Source organism: Amborella trichopoda, chromosome 13 (genome assembly GCF_054954075.1).
Source record: "Amborella trichopoda isolate Santa Cruz 75 chromosome 13, AtrichopodaSantaCruz75HAP2 v2.0, whole genome shotgun sequence".
Taxonomy (NCBI): Eukaryota; Viridiplantae; Streptophyta; class Magnoliopsida; order Amborellales; family Amborellaceae; genus Amborella; species Amborella trichopoda.
Genome location: NC_142348.1, coordinates 31,211,295 through 31,230,189, shown reverse-complemented (window position 1 = coordinate 31,230,189; position 18,895 = coordinate 31,211,295). Strand labels below are relative to the sequence as shown.

At 40.5% G+C, this 18,895-nt stretch overlaps 1 protein-coding gene across 49 annotated transcripts in view; it reads right to left on the bottom strand.

Moving 5' to 3' along the window:
- LOC18440288 (uncharacterized) overlaps nt 1–18,895 on the bottom strand; it is a 34,508-nt gene that overhangs the window by 7,195 nt on the left and 8,418 nt on the right. For 20 of the 49 annotated variants that reach the window (XM_088855511.1, XM_088855512.1, XM_020670985.2 and 17 more), the window contains 3 exons: nt 9,279–9,378; nt 6,579–7,404; nt 6,325–6,458 (listed from right to left, as the gene is read on the bottom strand). In XM_088855511.1, coding sequence (XP_088711637.1) covers nt 6,325–6,458; nt 6,579–7,404; nt 9,279–9,378 — 1,060 coding nt within the window. Of the gene's footprint in view, nt 1–6,324; nt 6,459–6,578; nt 7,405–7,669; nt 9,060–9,278; nt 9,379–11,569; nt 11,662–11,765; nt 11,880–18,895 lie in introns of all 49 variants that reach the window. The other 29 variants (XM_088855514.1, XM_088855522.1, XM_088855513.1 and 26 more) reach the window with 4 other exon arrangements.

Genomic DNA, 18,895 nt, shown 5'->3' with positions numbered 1-18,895 from the left:
GGACTTAAGGGAGGCTTTGAGAAGTTCAATTTTTTATTGTAGTCTGAACCCTGCTCTACCATTGACCTGGGCAGAGAAGGAGCTCCACCAAGTGGGGACCAGAGTTGAGAGAGACCTTTCCTCAAGCCAGGCTAACTCGAATCTGAAGGGTTTGGGGCCCCTATTTAGAGCTAAAGCAAACAAGAGCAAGGGGTAATGGTCAGTGACAGGCTTAAGCAAAGCCATCACAAGAGAACCTGGGAACTTTTCCTCCCAATCTAGGGTAAATAGAAACCTATCCAATTTGGAAAGAGAAGGTTGGGATGAGTGACTGGACCAGGTGAATCTGTTGCCTTGGAGAGGAATGTCAAGAAGGTCATTCCTAGATATGAAATCAGAGAAGTCCAACACGCCCTGAGAGATCAGGGAGCTAGAGTTTTGTTCATGTGACCACCGTGTTATGTTAAAGTCCCCACCCAAGCCCCGGATAGGGTGAGGGAGGGATGCAACATAGTCCAATTCGGACCAAAGCCGTGGTCTACAGGCTGAAGAGCAGAGGCCATAAATGGCCGAAAACTTCCATTCAAGGCCGTCAGAAACTCTGGACAGCAGAATGGTGACTGAGAAATCCCCTATATGCGAAGATTTTAAAAGATAGTCAGTGGGTTCCCAAATAACCCAGATTCCCCCTGAGGCACCTTCCGCAGGTTAAGCTACCCACTGGCAAGGCCTCCTACCTCAAACCTGACGAACTTGGAGTAGGGAGGGCTCAGGGCTCTTAGTTTCAATAATAGAAAGAATAGAGGGACAGTGTTTGGAAGTGAGGTCCTTCATAGCCTTCGTTTTTGAAGGATGACCCAAACCTCTGATATTCCAGCTGACTATCTTCATGATGAAGATGAAGAGAAGGGAAGGGAGGCTATTCTAGGTGAACGCCTCAAAGAACCACCTTGGGGGGAGGGATAGAATCCTTTTGGAGTGGAGGGGCCCTGAACAAATAAAGAATAAAAGAGGTTTAGAAGCTCCCTCTTTCCTTTGAATCCCACCTTCATGTGGCTCTGGAGATCAGCGAGCATGACGCGATGACCCGGTCCTTCAAGGCCATCATACTGGAACCCCATTAATCGGTACATGTCCTTCATCCTTTCCAAGTCACGGTCAGGCCCTTCCCCATCGACCCCCTTGTCGCCAAAGTCAACCGAGGGGGGAGAGAAGGGCGGTGAGGGATCCACTGTTGGTAGGTTATGCCCATCCCCATCGAGCCCCCTGTCTAACTCTAATGACGAGGAGGGAGGGATGAGCTCCACTGGAGCATCGAACTGGTCAGTCCCTTGCTGCTGAGTAGATGGAGGAGAGGTAGAGATCAGATGGAAGAGAGGGAGAGTCACCAAAGGGGGGGGGGAGGAGGAGGGCAAGGAGGAGCATGAAGGGGTGGAGACGAGAGGGAAAGAGACGGCGGAGATGGGAGAGGAGAGTCGGAAGGCAGGGGAGGGGAGACCGAGCCCCCAACAGGTGGCAGAAGAGGAGCAGGAGGGGGGGGGAGGGAGGGAGGATGGGGGGAGCAAAAGGGGAAAGGATGGAAGAGTGGAAAGTTGAGAGGAATGCAGGGCGGGAGAGATAAGCAAGGTAGTGAGACACCTCAACAGAGAGATGGGAAAGACAATAGGCCCCAAAATAGTGATGAGAAGTGTGAACCCTGTGAAGCCTTACTACATGGGGGGTAAATCCTAGGGAAAGTTCCAAGGAGGGGTAAGCTGGATGGGGCAGCTCTTGGTCCTAAAGAGAAGAGGAAGAGCCCATAAGAGAAGAGGAGAGAGAAGGCCGGACAGAGGAAGCAAGAGATGGAAGAACAAACAGGGGGGAGAGCCCCAGGGGAACGCAGAAGGCACCGAGGAGGGGAAGGGATGCTAAGCAGGGGCAGGGGAGAGAAGGAAGCGAGAGAGAAAGCGAGAGGAAAGAGAAGGCGAGAAGTAGAGGCAACGGAAGGGAAAGTGGAGAGAGAAGGAGCCGGCTGCGAGCTGCCATCATGCCACACGGCATCCCAGGGGAGAAGGCGAGGGGATGGGGGAAGGCTCGAGGCCAAGGATGGCGGGATACAAGAACAGGGAGGGTGAGGGGTCCAAGGCAAACAGAGAAGAGGAGGGGACATGAGAAATGAATGCAAAGTGGCCAGGGAGGGGCGGTGTGGCAATCAACAAAGGAAAGAGGACACCGGTAGGGAGCGAGGCAGGCTGAAGAGGGACAGGTGGCAAGGGGCCAGTCAACGGGGTAGATGGAGCGACGGCTGGCGGTACCACAGGCCAGAGGGTGACCGATGGCTGCGAGGCAGGCGCCACAGGGAACGTGGTAGAAGTGACCAACAGCAGAAAGGCAAGAGCCACAGGCAACATGGCAGAAGGTGGCACGGTTATGGTGAGGCACACATCACCAAATGCAAAAGAGCCAAAGGAAGGGGGACATGTGTGAACAGTAAGGAATGCCACAAGGACAGAGGGCCCAAGATCGCAAGACGGGCTAGTATCACAGGACGAACCCGAAGAGGGATCATCGACGAGAGTAGAGATAATGGGTTCTTTTCCGAGTCAACGAGGAGCCAAAGGTGACATGGAAGGAGGCACTGGAGAAGCAACTGGGGAACCCGAAAGGGCGAAGGCGGTGTTCGGACCCAGTTCTAGGGAAGGGTCCTGAACTGAGGCAGAGACTATAGGCTCAAAGGTCAGGTCAGTACTCGTCCGCTTGTCTTTAGCCCGGCTGAAACCAGAAGGCCGAGGATGTCGGACTAACTCCCGAGAGATGGAGCCAGAAGGAGAGGTAACCAGGCCAGGAGGAGGAGGGGCTGCAGCCCGATGGATGCGCCTCCTGAGCCAACGATTCTTGTGGAGAACAAGAGTCCATGCAAGAGGATCCAAAGGCTGAGTTTGGGGGGGGCGGGCGGGGAGAATTGAAGGAGGAAGGGGGTGAGGCTTCCGTCCAAGATAAAGAGACACGGAAAAAAAGAGACTGAACTTCAAGCCAGACACTTGAGGGAATCAAACTAGAATCCAAACCTTCAATAAGCACCCGGATGGACCCAAGGGGAAGTGTCTCAATGGATTTCTAATAGATAGCTATTAAATCTCCACAAGCTTCAGCTATCTTAGAGAAAGTCACTGGAGACCACGCATGGAGGGGGATGTTGTCGAGAGTAAGCCAAACTCTTTGTTTCCTGTAGGCTCTAGAAGAGGCAGACCAAGCCATAAGTGAGCAGGAGGCCCCATGAAAGGTGGAATTAGCCGGGGTCTTAAGAGCGCATTGCGCCAACTCAAGAGATGGGAAAGAGAGCAAATAGGAGCCCCCATTCAAGCGACGGCAGGTGAGAGATGGTTCGTTCCAGATTTTCTTAGCCCAACGTTCTATTCCTCTCACGTCGTCCTGTTGAGGGCGAAAAGAAGCCACTAAACAAGACTGGAGCTTGCATTGCAGTTGGGATGAAATCTCAATAGGAGGCGAAATGAGGCAGGGAAGAAAGGGGGAACAAACAAGGGGGGGGGAACACTTAGCAAGAGGAGGAGGGGGGTGACCAGAAGAAGGTCAGGGATAGTAAAGGGAGTAGCCGAGGCGAGCACTTGAGAGAAAATGACCTTGTGAGTGTCCCCTGACAGCAACCAGCAGAGGGAGAAGGAGGAGCAAGACGAGAAGGGTGGGTTTTGGGGTAAGACTGTAAATCAGATCCCAGTAGGTAGGGGGAGGAGAAGGGCGACGACGACGACACCAAGCCCCCATGGTCTTTTTCTTCACTGCCATGGACGTGTAGTTGTTCCTACAAATGGGGGACCTGTAGTTGTTCCCACAAATGGGGGACTTGTAGTTGTTCCTATCAGTGGGAGTGCATTAAAGACAATTACATTCGTAGCCGTGCTTATATGCATATGCGTGTCATCATATTGCATTTTTCTAAGCTAAACTCGATCTTGGGGCAAACTAACTCTCCTTATCTCGATATGGACTTTCGGAGTGTATTGTATGAAAGAGGTGTGAATGGAATAGTACTTTGTTTCATTGATTGTTACAAGTTTTGAAATTTTATTGCATGTACTATAGTTATTGTTATATGCTATTCATCAATGGGGCTGGATGAATTGATAAACATAAGCATACATTCGATATGTTTCTTGGGAATTTGGTTTTGTAAATGTCATTCATTAATGCATACATATATTTGACATGAAATACTATTAAAAATCCAGGATGTCTATTCCAATTACTCTACCAAGTGGCGATGTTTACAGGCGTATCAATTGGGCGAACATGACAAAATCATATTCAAAACTATGGTTGAAGTGGGTGCTACGAACCTTAAAAAGGACTGGATATAAATAGTTTATGTTATGCGTGAAGCATACAGGCCTATGTTCACCATAGACAGACTCAAATATAGGGTTAAATCGTTGAAGTTTTTGTATATAAATGTTAAACAGCTCCTTGATCGACCTGGTTTCCAATTCGATGAAGGTAAAAGGAAGATATATGTACTCGGTTGGGAGGAGTACATTCAGGGTAATGAGGCAATTGCAAGGAAGTTCGACAAGGTCCTACCACTTATGCACCTTGTTGACCTGTTTTTGCAATTGTAATGTATTAATGGATTTCTGTTGTGGTTTGAATTAGAGCATATTAGATTGCAAGTACTTAACTTAATTAGAAGGAATTGTATTTTCTTGAACTTTGCAAAGCTTGTGCTAAGTTTTCGTATTGTTTGGATACAAAAAAGTAAGCAGCAATCGACTTGAATTCACATCTAAAATTTGTCCACTCACTATCCTTTCTCTCTTCCCTTTTATGGCATTCTCTCATTGTGATTGTGTTACCATTGGCTTTAATACTTAGAAATTTATTGCAAATCTAAATCCCTCATTCTGAGAGAGACATCTTCCATGGATTTCCAAAGCTACAAGGACAAAAAATTTATTGTGCAAGGATTTAAGAGAGAGAGAGAGAGAGAGAGAGAGAGAGAGATTATTAAAATCTGGACATTTCATTCAAATCCAAAGCAACAATGGAAGAAAGAAACTTATAATTCAAAATGCAACTTAGAGCTAAATCGCCCCAAATGACTCTTATCAACGACCCTAAATGACCCTTATTAACCAAGGCCCAAAAATCGCCCCAAAGGACCTTTATCAAAATTCAATTAAGTTTTTTTCTAAAAATATTATATATTAATAAATATCTATCTTTAAAAGGTATTTTAGAGAGAATCCTTTTCCAATAGATTTGAATGAAACTTCTTTAAAATTAAATGTAAAGTAATAATGCAAAAACTACAACTGAATTTTCATGGATTGACATCTTCCTGGAAATCCAAATAGTGGACAGGACTATCCATGTTTCTTATCAGGTGCTATCCAAAACAACAGATAGCCCTATCCCAGGGACAGACCAATTCCAGGAGCAGCCAATTCTAGTATCAGCCAATCCCGGGCATAGTCCAATCCAGGTACCCAAATGGGCCCCAAGTTCATATTTCATTCCTTCTTTTTTTTCTTTTTTGTTCCTCCTCTTATGTGTATGGACTATGAAGTATGGTGTGTATAGACTATGGGCCATGAGTTATGTCTAGTACTGAATTTGAATGTTGGATAATATTTTCGTATTTCTTTTAATACGTTAGTAACTAATTGTCCAAATCTCAATTATTTTGGACCTCAATATGTATTTTTTTAACTGATTGTATGGAGTATGGACTAATGATATGAAGCGTATGGACTATGGATGGACTATGTGTCATGCATTCTTAATGTGTGCAGCTATTCTTAATGTGTTATGCCTCAATATGAATTTTTTACACAAAATTTGAACCTAAAACAATTGGATCAAACACCTTTTAACCTTGTTCTTCTACCTGGGCCAACCAGGCCACCACCTAGGCACTGAGCAGCTAGGACCCCTTAGCCACCTAGGTGCTGCCCAGCGTTTTTTGGAACATTAGAAAGTAGTGCCCATAGGCCAAATAAGGGGACTCATCCTAGGCGAGAGAAAATAGAAAAGTCATTTTAACTCCATCCAGTACAAATGCACTTTGTGCAGAGATAATATACACATCGGCCAAACAGGCAGCATAATGTCTCACCACCAAAGAGGCTCTATGTAGATCACAATTACAAATCAAGAAAGAGAAAAAACATGAGCATTAAACTTGGAGTTTCATAGCAGATCAACTTTAACTATCTCAATGCTAATGTGAGACAAATAAAAAATAATGCGCCGCAACTTCAACAAAATACATTTATCCAAAAAAAAAAACTTTAACAAAATACTGTCACATAACAGGAAAGTTTAAGAGCTAAAAGAATACTAGAAACTAACCTGCCAACTCTCACAAGAAAAGAAGAGCAGGCTATCTCACTGTTCAAAGAGACTCTCGGTGATATCTCAAGGGTAATAGCATCGATTTGGTAGTCTCGAAAAGCACCATGAGGAACAGTGGGCACACCAAGGGCCTATAATATGGTACAAATGCACAATCAAAAGAACTCAACCTTATAAATACAAAAGAATTTCCATTATATCTGAAAGACTGCATTATGGTAGTAAAATCAAGCAACAATTTGAAGAGCTACCTGGTGATATACTGAGCTTGCAAGGACAGCTATCCCTTCAACATAATCCAGTACAGGAAGCGCAAATCTCCACTTAGGGTTTAAGCCTCCTGCAATGTTGCTCACTCCTTCTAGAAATTTGCCAACCACCTTTAGCCATAGAGAATTAAGTAAAGAAGATAACTTCCCCACTTCAACATGCAATCCATGCCTATGAACTGCCAAATAATGCACGATATTAATGAGGTCCAGATTTGGCATCTGGCCATTAGAAGACTCTGCACATATATTAACATTATCCGTCCCAGTCCCCTGTGATGTTTCTAAAACCTTAAAGACAATTGCAGCTGCCATAGTGCCAGCATGTTTAAAGTCCTCTGAAATGCCCCTCAGAAACAGAATATCCCCATCAACTGGGTGAAAATTTAATTTCTTTCTGATAAATACTGGATCATGGTACTGTTTGAGCCATTCTGCAACTGAAGCATATTCTCCAAATTTTGAATCAGCTGCCAGCCACACAATATCTTTGGCAAGCCGTGCAGCTCGGCCAAGGAGGCAGAATATTGAGTAAGCAAGGCTTACTGATAGGGCATCACTTGGTTCCATTTTATCTGAATTGTAATGTGAAACTAACACAATTGCTTCCTTTCCATCACCATGAGGAGCTGTTATGATGCCAATTGAGTTAACGGCACGTGTAGAAGAATGATTGTTATGATCCTCAATGGGTGCCCCTATAAAGAAGCTCATTGGATGAAATTGTTTTTTTGGAGAGTAGAAACTGTGGTAGTAAACATCGGCACCAGTTTCATCCATGTGTTTGGCTATAATTTTATAGGTTTGCCTGCATTCATGAACAATCAAGATTGATAAAACATCAGTGCGTGTTGATTATGCACCACCAAGAAAAAGTTACATATAATATTATAAAAGAATATTTTTATTATTATGAAGGATGAATGTATTCTAGCAAAATCCATATGGTCAAAAAGCTAACAAAATTACAAATGCTTCCAGAAGGCATTAACACCATGAAAGGTATGAGAGATTTCACTAAAGCTTCCTAACAAATCCAACAAAACAAATGTAAGGATGGATCACCGAAGCACCTGAGACAACTATTGCCAGCTAGGGCAGAAATAGACTCCTTTCCCTCCAAACCTCAATTATCGGAAATAAGGGAACCATGAACGACCTTTCGCTACTCATGCGTAGCAATTTCATGAAGTAGCAAGGATAATATCAAGTTCCTGATTAAATCCTTCCTGGACCCTTACTGAACACTATGGCTTGTACGAATTGTTCTACAGTTTCTACCATTTTACGCTCATAATAGAGATTGAATATAGCTGAAGCCATAACAATGAACCATACGAAAGATGCTGCACATCTTCACAGAAGGCTAGGGACTAGCCATGACAAGAGCATAAGTTTTCAATCCTTTAGATGCCCAAATATAACAGAGCCAAAGACCAAGAAGATAAAAATACTGCAAAATTCCTACAATACAATGGATGTCACTGCAAGTCCAGATTCACATCAATTCGTTCTAGATGCCCCAAAAGGCAGCCAGTGGACAACTTTGCAAATATTCGCCTGGCCCATGTACTAATGTTTGAGATCATAAAGTTTCCCAATTGACTTGAGCTTAAAAGACATGTTCTTGAGCATCGTACAAATGATAAAGGGACAGTGAAGAAAGAGGCCCACAATCTCCTCTGTCTACCAATATAGAAATCGAACAGTCAGAGTACCACACCATCTCTTGAGATGATCCATAGCAATGTTTAACCAATAATAGCCAATCAACCAAATGATTTATGAGGTCTCCAAATTGCCATACATCACTTCCATGAAACACTCCTAGGAAGGATTTTATCTACAAACAATCCCAGTTGTCCCACTTCAACAGCCCTTTGTCAGGAATGCAACCCCAGATAAATACTTAGTTGAAGCAGCTCAAAAAATCACCTAATTCCCTTCTCTGTATCCCTCATGTCTTTTAGAATGTGGGCACCACACCATTTCCACGCCACACAATCCTTAACCAACACCTCTGTATCCAAACACCAAAGACGGTCATGCCAAATGCTGGTAAACTCATGACCTCCCACACCACACTGCCCCACAAAAATAATGTTGTTCCATACCTTATCCTGAATCTGATCTCATGTAAATTATAATCTCCTATAACATATTAATGTCCAAAACCCTGTGGTGCATCTTTGATATCTCTGATGCTCCAGCAATCACGTCCTAGGCCATATTGCCTTTCTCAGCTCTCTGTGACTCCAACCTTCAAAGCCTCAATCTCTTCCTGAAAATGCCAATGCACCTCATCTGAAAGCGTCCTTTATTAGCCTTAAGTGCTCCATAAGAAAGTCATCCTAGACTTTAGATCCATTAGTATTTTACTGCCTAACCAAAACAAGCTTAAAGCTCTTACAACATCCTCCGCACAAAAACTCCCTGTAGATACTCTTTAAGTTCTCAATATCCCTGCCAGAATTTGAAAAATAGATGTAAAATAATAGTAGTAGTAGTAGTAGTAGTAGTAGTAGTAGTAGTAGTAGTAGTAGTAGTAATAATAGTAATAATAATAATAGTAATAATAATAATAATAATAATAACAATAACAATATAATAATTCCAAGGTTAGAAAATAAAACAAAGTGAAAGGTATCTAACAACCAAAGTCAAAGTGGTCAAAGTGCTTACATTCCATTTTCAACCCGAATAATTTTCCAATCAATAAGCTCTTTTATCAATTCGTTTGCCGTCACTGCATCTTGACTGGAGAATGTAGGTTTTGCAGAACCTGTAAGCATGATGCTTCCTTTAGGATTAAAATACTATAAGAAAGTATCATACAAAGAGTAGTAAATCGCAATGCACATGAAAGAGCATCTAGAAATCGATAAATATAAGTAGGAACTTTGCAATTATCAAAAGCCTTGTGCATATTCAAAAGTCTTGAGCATATTGAAAGATAGCAATGAAAGATAAAATGTCTCAAGGATCTATACACAACGTTTCTCAAAGAGTTCCAACAAAACAAAATCCATAACCTTAGGAAAGAAAATTGTGGATGAAGATTTTCAGTACACTTTAGAAAATAAAGAATAGAAAAAGGGCAATTGATATGCTTCAATTGTTTATTTTAGCATCAATTTCAAATCACCCAACTAAGTCATAGACACTTTTTAGGGGTACCATTTCATTCGTAAAAAGAAAATATAAGGACCTTGTAAGTTAATGCTAAACATGAACTCGTCCAAGTTGAACTACATGTCAACAACACATGCCAAATGTAAGACCCTCTACTATTAATTTCAACACGAAAATAAAAGACAACATAAGACCATGAACCAAATTACTGCTAAAATGCAAGCAATCCATGTTATTTAGCATCAAGGGTTCGCCACAAAACAAAATAGAGGCCCTCAAAATGGACGATAGTATAGAAGATAATAATCCAAATTATTACCTTCATCTAACCTACACCTTGAGCAACTATGAGAAACCATGTGAATATGCTGCTGTATAATAACAATCAAAAAACAAAGATAAATGGACTTTTTACGTGTAGGTAGATAGAGAGGTGGATTTCATATGGAAAAAACTCTTACATATTTGATCATTTAATGGCATGACAAACCTTAAAAGTAATACAAAAGAAAATAACACCATATTGATTGGAGGAATGATAACTCCAAAAAAGCAGTCCAAGCACAACTTAGTTGCCATCTTTTTTCCTTTCTTTTTTTTTTTCCTTTCCCCTTAGTCATACAAGACATTATTCTAGATTATGAGGCACATGGCTTAATACATGGGCATATGATTGCCACATCATTGGTTTTTGTGAATAGCAAGATCTACCATAGAACACAATACACTTTGTTCTTCAAGTCAAGAAGCCCTTAACTCCTACTTGATATGGCCATGTATCGCTAGGATTGATGCAACTGAATATTTAGTGGGATACTGAAGAGATCATGTTTCTTACAATGAATAGATAAACCCCATTGCATGGCTCGTCAACAAGCCAAATGTAATTAAGGGATACAAAATGCAGTGGTCATAGAGAGACATGATAAAGCAACATCCCAGTAAGAGCTCCTAATCCAAAAAAGGAAAAAAAGAATCACCAAGAGCTCAAATGAATAGTTAATGGGATTCCCCTTCCCTAAAGTGTGCTAAAGATCAATTTTGACGGAAGCTCCAAGGAGCCTTAAACCAGCAAGCATTGGGGGCATCATTTCTGATGCTAAGCCAAAATCATCAAGCCAAGTTTTATTGGTTTGAGTCACACTTTTATAGGAAATTCTTTTAGTCCCAGACTATCAAAAGTGATATTTTAAAATCCATTCAGTGGCACAACAGTCAGTACTATGGAGGGTCCATTAGCTTATCAAAACAGGTTAGAGGTCACTGCTGTGTAAAATGCTACCCATTAAAAATTATATAACCATTATATAATTACTCCCATAATAATTACTATTTTGTTTTATTATTACTCATAAGTATATAAAATTACATTTTATGCCGCAGAGTTCAAAATATGAATGTTATTTCACATTCTTAAATCAGCATTTACAGCCTTTAACAAGAGATTTATGAATTGGGTAGCTATAATCATGTGATACTTGCAAAGTTTTATCGTTTAGTTGCAAATATCAACATTTTAGGTCAAATTAAAGTGTTAAAACAAAGCAACCCAAAATTTGATAAAATTACTGAAAACGATGATCATACAAATCAAGTCTAAAGAAACACATTAAATATGGGACTTTAACAAATTTGAGTTCACCTTATACCATCGACGACCACAACTAAGCAATCAAAAAAACCAGAGCAAGATACAGAAAAATGACTGGCTGTAAACATTTCCATGAACGAAGAAATAAAGATATTTAAGGAAACAAAAAATTTCTATATATGAAAAGCGAAGAGAGAGTAGGTGGAGAAAAAAGAAGAAATGCCCAGTAAAGGCGCGAAAAAAGTCTTACCCGGCATGAGAGCATTCTCAGATATATAGGTACTCTTTGCGAGAATGGGTAAGAGCAAGAGGGCGACAAAGGCTGTAAAACAGCAAAACACACTGCTTTTCCCACACAAATCTCAGCCAAACCACAAATGATAGAAAGAGAGAAAAAGACTGAAATGAAAATTGATGGAGAAAAAGTTCCAATGGTGAAGACAGACCTGACAGCATAGCTGTGAGAATGAGGAAATCCCCTAAGAAAGCGATGAGTAGGGGTTTTCTCTTCTTAGGTGGCGTAGACGAGTCCTCGCCATCATTTTCCGCCATTCGAACTCCTGAATAGACCTCCCTGTGAGACTTGAGACTAATTCTTCAAAAAATGCATCCCCATCTCTCTCTCTCTCTCTCTCTCTCTCTCTCTCTCTCTCTCTCTCTCTCTCTCGAAATGCATCTCATCGCTCTTCGCATCTGAATTTATCCCATCACTCTCTCTCTCTCTAAATGCATCTCATCGCTCTCTCTCTCTCTCCCCCCTGTTCACCACACTTGATTCTCTGTCAAGTTTCAATACGAAAGCGCATTTGAAACTTCGGTACCACATTGAAACCCAGGGATGGCAATGGGCCAGCCCGGGCCTAAGAAATTATGGCCTTTGGCCACAAAATGTGGCCCGAGAGCTGGGCATGGTCCTCTCTAAATCTTTATCTCTCAAAAATCTCGAATCTCTCTTAATCTCTTATATCTTACTCTCTTAAAACCTCTTACTTTCAAATTCTCTTTCCTCCCAACTCTTTACTTTCAAATTCTCTCTCTCACTCTCTTAAATCTCAAATATTCTTTCAAACTCTCAACTCCCCCTCTAAATTCTCAAACCCTCTCACTTTTAAACTCTCTTCTTTCTCTCAAGATTTCTTACTCTTACTTCTCTCTAAATTTCTCTTTCAAAACTCTTAGCATCAGAAATGATGCCCCCAAAGCTTGCTGGTCTAGGTCTCCTTGGGGCTTCCATCAAAATTGATCTTTAGCACACTTAAGGGAAGGGGAATCCCATTAACTATTCATTTGAGCTCTTGGTGATTCTTTTTTTCCTTTTTTGGATTAGTAGCTCTAACTGGGATGTTGCTTTATCATGTCTCTCTATGACCACTGCATTTTGTATCCCTTAATTACATTTGGCTTGTTGACGAACCATGCAATGAGGTTTGTCTATTCATTGTAAGAAACATGATCTCTTCAGTACTAAATATTCAGTTGCATCAATCCTAGTGATACATGGCCATATCAAGTAGGAGTTAAGGGCTTCTTAACTTGAAGAACAAAGAGTATTGTGTTCAATGGTAGATCTTGCTATTCACAAAAACCAATGATGTGGCAATCATATGCCCATGTATTAAGCCATGTCCCTCATAATCTAGAATAATGTCTTGTATGACTAAAGAGGAAAAAAAAAACGAGAAAAGATGGCAACTAAGTTGTGCTTGGACTGCTTTTTTGGAGTTATCATTCCTCTAATCAATATGGTGTTATTTTCTTTTGTATTACTTTTAAGGTTTGTCATGTAATTAAATGATCAAATATGTTCACTAGTACTCCGACCCGGGCCTGAAAATTTTCAGGTCCACTTTGTAGGACTTGGACCCTACCCGTAGTTCCAAATGCTGGACCCATACCCAGACATGTCAAGTATACCCGACGAGTCCTAGGTCAGGTCTGGGTCCATTGCCACCCCTAATTTTACAACCTCATCCCATATAAATAGTGAATATTTTATTCTCTCTTTCATATAAAAGAGAATAGGTGAAGAACGAGAGAGGAGGGTGAAAAAAAAAATAAAAAGCATATGCTTTTAAAATTAAAAAAGAGAAGAGTGAGAACAGTTGTTTTCTGGGTGGGAAAACAGAGAGAGTAGCCTTAACAAATTAAGTGAAAGGTGACTAATATTGATTGTAAGGGAGCAAGATCAGTAGTATTGTGCTTTTATGCGAGTCTTTGAGCGTTTAATACAGAGATTCAAGAAACGTTTCTTGATCTAGCTGTATCCTGTGAGTGTTTTCGCAAGTACCATTTGCATCTCGGTTACTACCGAGTCGGCGGCGTTAAACACTTCGAAGAAAGTGAGCTCCTCTCGTGCCTCCAAATGTTTGATTTTGTTATTTCTCTTTAACCTCCAAAACCTGATCAAATTCCTATAGGAATTTAAGTGGTACTAGGAGCGTTTTCAGTTGTCAGATATTAGTTGGGTCTATGAGTTTTATGGACACACCTGTACTGAATCCGTCCCTAGTGAAGGGGAGGTTCTGCCGATTTTCTCGGGACTAAGGTGTCAGTAAAACTAGTATAAAGATGTTCTGGAAAATTATTGATTTTAATAATCCCTCCTATCAGTGTCTTGGATGAGAACTTGTGTGTTGTATCACGAAATATCTTTCCTCAATTAGATCATTTATTTACTTTGTAATAAAACATATAGTGTATATACTCTGCTCTAATATGAAAAAAATTTACATTAACTCCATTAGGAAAATGACCGACTTAGGAGAACTTTTTGGTTTAAATTTTGAATAAACATCAATCACTAAATAAGTGTCTTTAGTAAAAGAATTGAGTACCTAAGCACTTAGATTAGGCTTCAAAAAAGCAGGATGGCAATTTTGACAATCTGATTTTGCCAATGGAGTTCTAAGGTGCCTACCAAAGCTTTTAACTATTATGACTGCTAAATTGAGTAGGTCGCATTCTAAAAACTTGAATCCTAAAAACACTTTTAGCCAGGTTTTATATTGTATTAAGAAACAACTGTAAATTTCACTACGACAATCCGTTCAAAAGAAAAATTATGGAGGGAGTACAGTCTTTTGAAATAATTGAAATTAACAAGTCATCTCATTTGCTAATATTATCATGTCTAATACAAACGACAATGACCATGTAGGTTCACCGTTTGAATGGTAGGATGCTGATAGAGAGGAAATAGATATGCACAATTCATTGGGCACATATGGTACGTGCAAAAATAATTCTATTAAAGTATTCTACATGACAAAAAGCCCTTATGTTATTAGGTGTAGGGTTTCTTTACACTAATTAGCCCTATCACATGTTTGACATCGATTGATAGTTAATTGATGTGAAAAAAACTCATACATAATTACATATGGGAGTTTTTTCGGGTGAAAATATTTTTTCACACATTACAAAGGGTGTGCTATTTATTAGATGCTCCTCACGTCGTGGAGCTAAAAGGAGCATAAAATTGGACAATATCTAAGAATTGACCTTGGTTAAGGAGGAGAGATGGAGGAAGGTGAGATAGAGGAAGAGGAGGTGGCAAGAGTTGTTGGTTCTGAATCTTTAGTCGCTTTTCTTTCTATTAGTCGTTCTGAGGTAGGTGATCTTTTGTCTAAGACAAAATTTTGTGTGGCTAGTTCTTTCTTAACTCCTTCAAATGACATTTTTGGCTTAAATGATTGGGCGAAACGTGGATGGGGTTTAGCCTACGTCCCGGAGGTGAAAGTTATTGGTAGCAATAAAATAGTTTTCACTCTCCGCTCGGAAGAGGATGTTGTAAAAGCCTTAAACCGCAGATTCTACAGAGTTAGAGGTAAACCTTATGTCTCTGGACTTATGGAAGCCTACGATCCATGAATCTGTTATTCAAAGAGAAACAATTTGGATCTGATTCTGGGGCATTCCTCTTCACGTCAAGAATCTTAGCAACATTTAGAAAGGAGCCAATCTTTGTGGGGACTATTGTGATATTGATTGGAACTCTTTACTTGGAGCTGATTATAGATTTGTTAAAGTTAAAATTTGGAGGCTTCAAGGCCATGATTTACCAAAGAAAATTCGCTCGCAGGTTGATAAGGATTCCTTTATTATCAATACTTCTATGGAAAGGTATGGTTGTTAAGAATCTTGGGAGTGATAATGTCAATAAAGGAAATGGCTATTTGGTAGCTTCAAATGAATGGCAGAAGGTTACTCTCCGCAAATGCAAATCTCAAGGCCTGGAGCTCACCCATGTCGATGTCGGAGTTGTTCTTTCCGATAAGCCTCGCCAAAAATGTCAGAAACAAAAGAAGAGACATAACAACTATTTTCCTCAGGATTTTCAAAATTTGAAAATAAAAAAGCGTTGGATCCCTGTTGGGAGGTTTCGTAATCTGGCACCAGGTATGTTGAACGAAAATGGTCATCTATTACCTTTGACTTTTCCAAGTGCCTTTATCAAAGACTCTTCCGTTAGTGAACTTGTGAACCCATCATTTTCAGTAAGACCTCAAGGCCCACCAAATCTTTTGACGTTTGGGAATGTTGGAGTGGTTGATCCCTCTAAGGACCAACTTACTTATGGCAGACCATTGGGCCCATCAAATCCTTTGGTTTTTGGAAGGTTTGGCGGTGAAGGAGATCCTTCTAATTCGGAGACAAGATCGAGGTCTCATGATGCCCCCTCTTTGGAAAAGGACACCTTGGCCTAAGTGGCATGCTTTTTCCCTTTTCGAAAGATCTCTTTCCCGAGTTTGGATTTGAAATCTTCCATCAAAACTGAGATTTCATATCTTTTGGCTATCTCCCTCTGGTTTAATTCTCTCTCCAAGCTTGGCATCCTTCACTAGAGGGCATCGGTGTAAGCTCTGTGTATCCTCTTCTCCCTGAAACAGAAGATGTATCCTTTGCCTTTTCGTTTTGCTGCTTCGAAAGGCCAAGGTAATAGAACCAGAGTTTGTTTTGACCCACTAGACGTGGACACTCTTACATTAGTGGTGATTGAACCAAACATGGCGGTGGATATCCCGGTGCTTCAGGAAGTTGAGGAAGGTAATCAAGACCATCTAGACCCTCCGGAGTTATTTGAAGATGAGGTTTTCATTGATCCAAAGATAGCCCTTGTTGAGGCAGGATGATATCCCTCCTATTAACTCCATCCCTCAGCCTGTACCTGCCATTTTACTTGATGTTCCTGAAAAAAAGCTGCGGGTTTGTCTGTTGCTGAGAAAGCCGAAATGTTCAAGATCGGGTCGAGGACATAAGCATGGATTGTGATGTGCCAATTAGGGTTTTCTTTTATGAGATAAAAGCTAGAAAGAAAGCAAGGATGCCTACCGTTTCAACAACCAATTTTGAGAATGTGGCAAAAGGGGTTTATGAGCCTTGTAAAAGTCCTCTCAAGCAAGCTGCGAGTTCGAGGAAGGATAAGAAAGCTCAGCTTGTTAAAACTCTTGCCAAAAAGAATGAGAGCTCAAGGAAGGTTCTTCATGCTTTACGATCTTCAGCACTTCTATGGGAATTATTAAGAGTAGGGCAGCTTCTAAAGGAATTTCGATGGAGGACTTCGATGTACTGGAAATTAACAGCGGTGCTTCTTCTTCAGGGTCTTGTGCTTCAGAGGACTCAACTTTGGATGAACCCCTTATGCTCAAAGAGGTTTATTTTGGGCCTTGTGTGGAAGGTCCAGGTTCCTCTTCTAAATCTCTATTTAAATTAATATTATATCACGGAATGTAAGGGATCGTGGTGAACCTAGATGTAAGCGAGATGTTCTACACCAAACTTCCCAAACCCAATGTTTCTGGGGTTAGGGAGGTTCGGAGCTCAGGGTCTGTTGACTTTTTGGGTATTGATTCCATAGGAGCTTTTAGGGGTTTATGGATATTATGAGATCCTCAAATATTCCGATCTTTTGTTATTGTGATTAGAGAAAGGTTTTGCTTGTGAGCTTTAATGTACCTTCTCTGGGTTTTCTTGGAGATTTTAGAATGCCTATGGACCGAATTTATCAGCTTTAAAAGAATGTTTTATCGATGATATGTCCGAAGTTATCAATGGTTTTCATTTCCCTATTTGCTTGGGTGGTTATTTCAACCTTATTAGATGGCTTGATGAGTATCTCTTAAGGACTTCCTTAAATTCGGCTCTCAGGGACTTCCTTAAATTCGGCTATGAGGATATTCAATAGATTTATTGAAAGCCATTCCATGTTTGATCTTCTTATTTTTGGGACGATCTTTACGTGGTCGAATTATAGTACTACTAATCTATCCATGTACAAACTGGATAGATTTTTAATCTTCGTGGATTGCGTAGATGTATTTCCTTTGGCTTTTGTTCTAGCTTTACCTAGACTTTCTTCAGATCATACCCCAACCATGCTCTCTTTAAGAGTTGTTTCTGCTGGTTCCAAACCTTTCAAAATAGAAATAAGATGGCTAGAGAAACAAGAGGCTATTGATCTGACTCGGATTTCTTGGGAAATACCATTACTTATGGTTATGTTGATTTTCTAAATACGAACCCTTGGGCTAGGTCATTATCCAACCCGTAAAGGGTGGTAATGGACCCGGACCCAGCCTAGACCTGAGGAATAGACTCGATCCAAGTTTGGGTATTGGTCAAAAAATTGGACTCAACAGTCATATCCGGGTCTAAATCTTGGACCCAAACATTATTCGAGTCTAGCTACCAGTTCGCTCTAATCCGGTTAGATCCATGTCCAAGTCCAAATCTAATAATATTTTTCGGATCCCAATATATAAAATATATTTAAATATAACCCGACCCGTTGCCACCTGTACCGACCCGGACCCAATGCGCCGGGAAACATGGTTGATGCCAACCTAGGACCCAATGCGTCCTAAAAGTAAAGTACCAATCCAAACCTGACCAGTTGCCACCATTTAACCCAAAAATATTGCATGGAATTTGGTGCACATGATAAAAAAAAACCATCCTCCTCATCTCGTACTGTCGTCTCTTTCCTACCGTTAGCAACTACTCTCTGTCTCACGCTCACTCACCCTTTCACTTTTATGATGTGACAATAGGGGTTTTCTGTTATGACATAAAAACAAACCCACATCATGGTTGTATATCATAGAAAAAATATATCAGATTTCATGAACCCATAAGCATTATTCTTAAAAAAAAAAGGTAACAAAATGAGCATGGTAGCTACAGCATTCATAATTGGAGCTAAGTAAAACTCAACAAACCCAAAAACAAAAATCACAAAAAAAGTAAGCAAGATTATTCTCATTTCCAGTAAAATTCAACATTTTATTCACAAATAGGAAGCAAGATTAGCAATATATCGCAAAGAAAATAGTCAAAAACCCAAATACAAAAATAACCAAAAGTAATAAGAAAACGAAAATGTTGAGTAATTCATGCACATCGTGTTCGCATAAAAAGATATAAACAAACCCACATCAAGTTGTATATCTTAGAAAAAATATATTAGATTTCATGAACCCATAAGCATTATTCATTAAAAAAAGAAAGGTAACAAAACAAGCATGGCAGCTACAGCATTTATAATTGGAGCTAAGTAAAATTCAACAAACCCCAACAT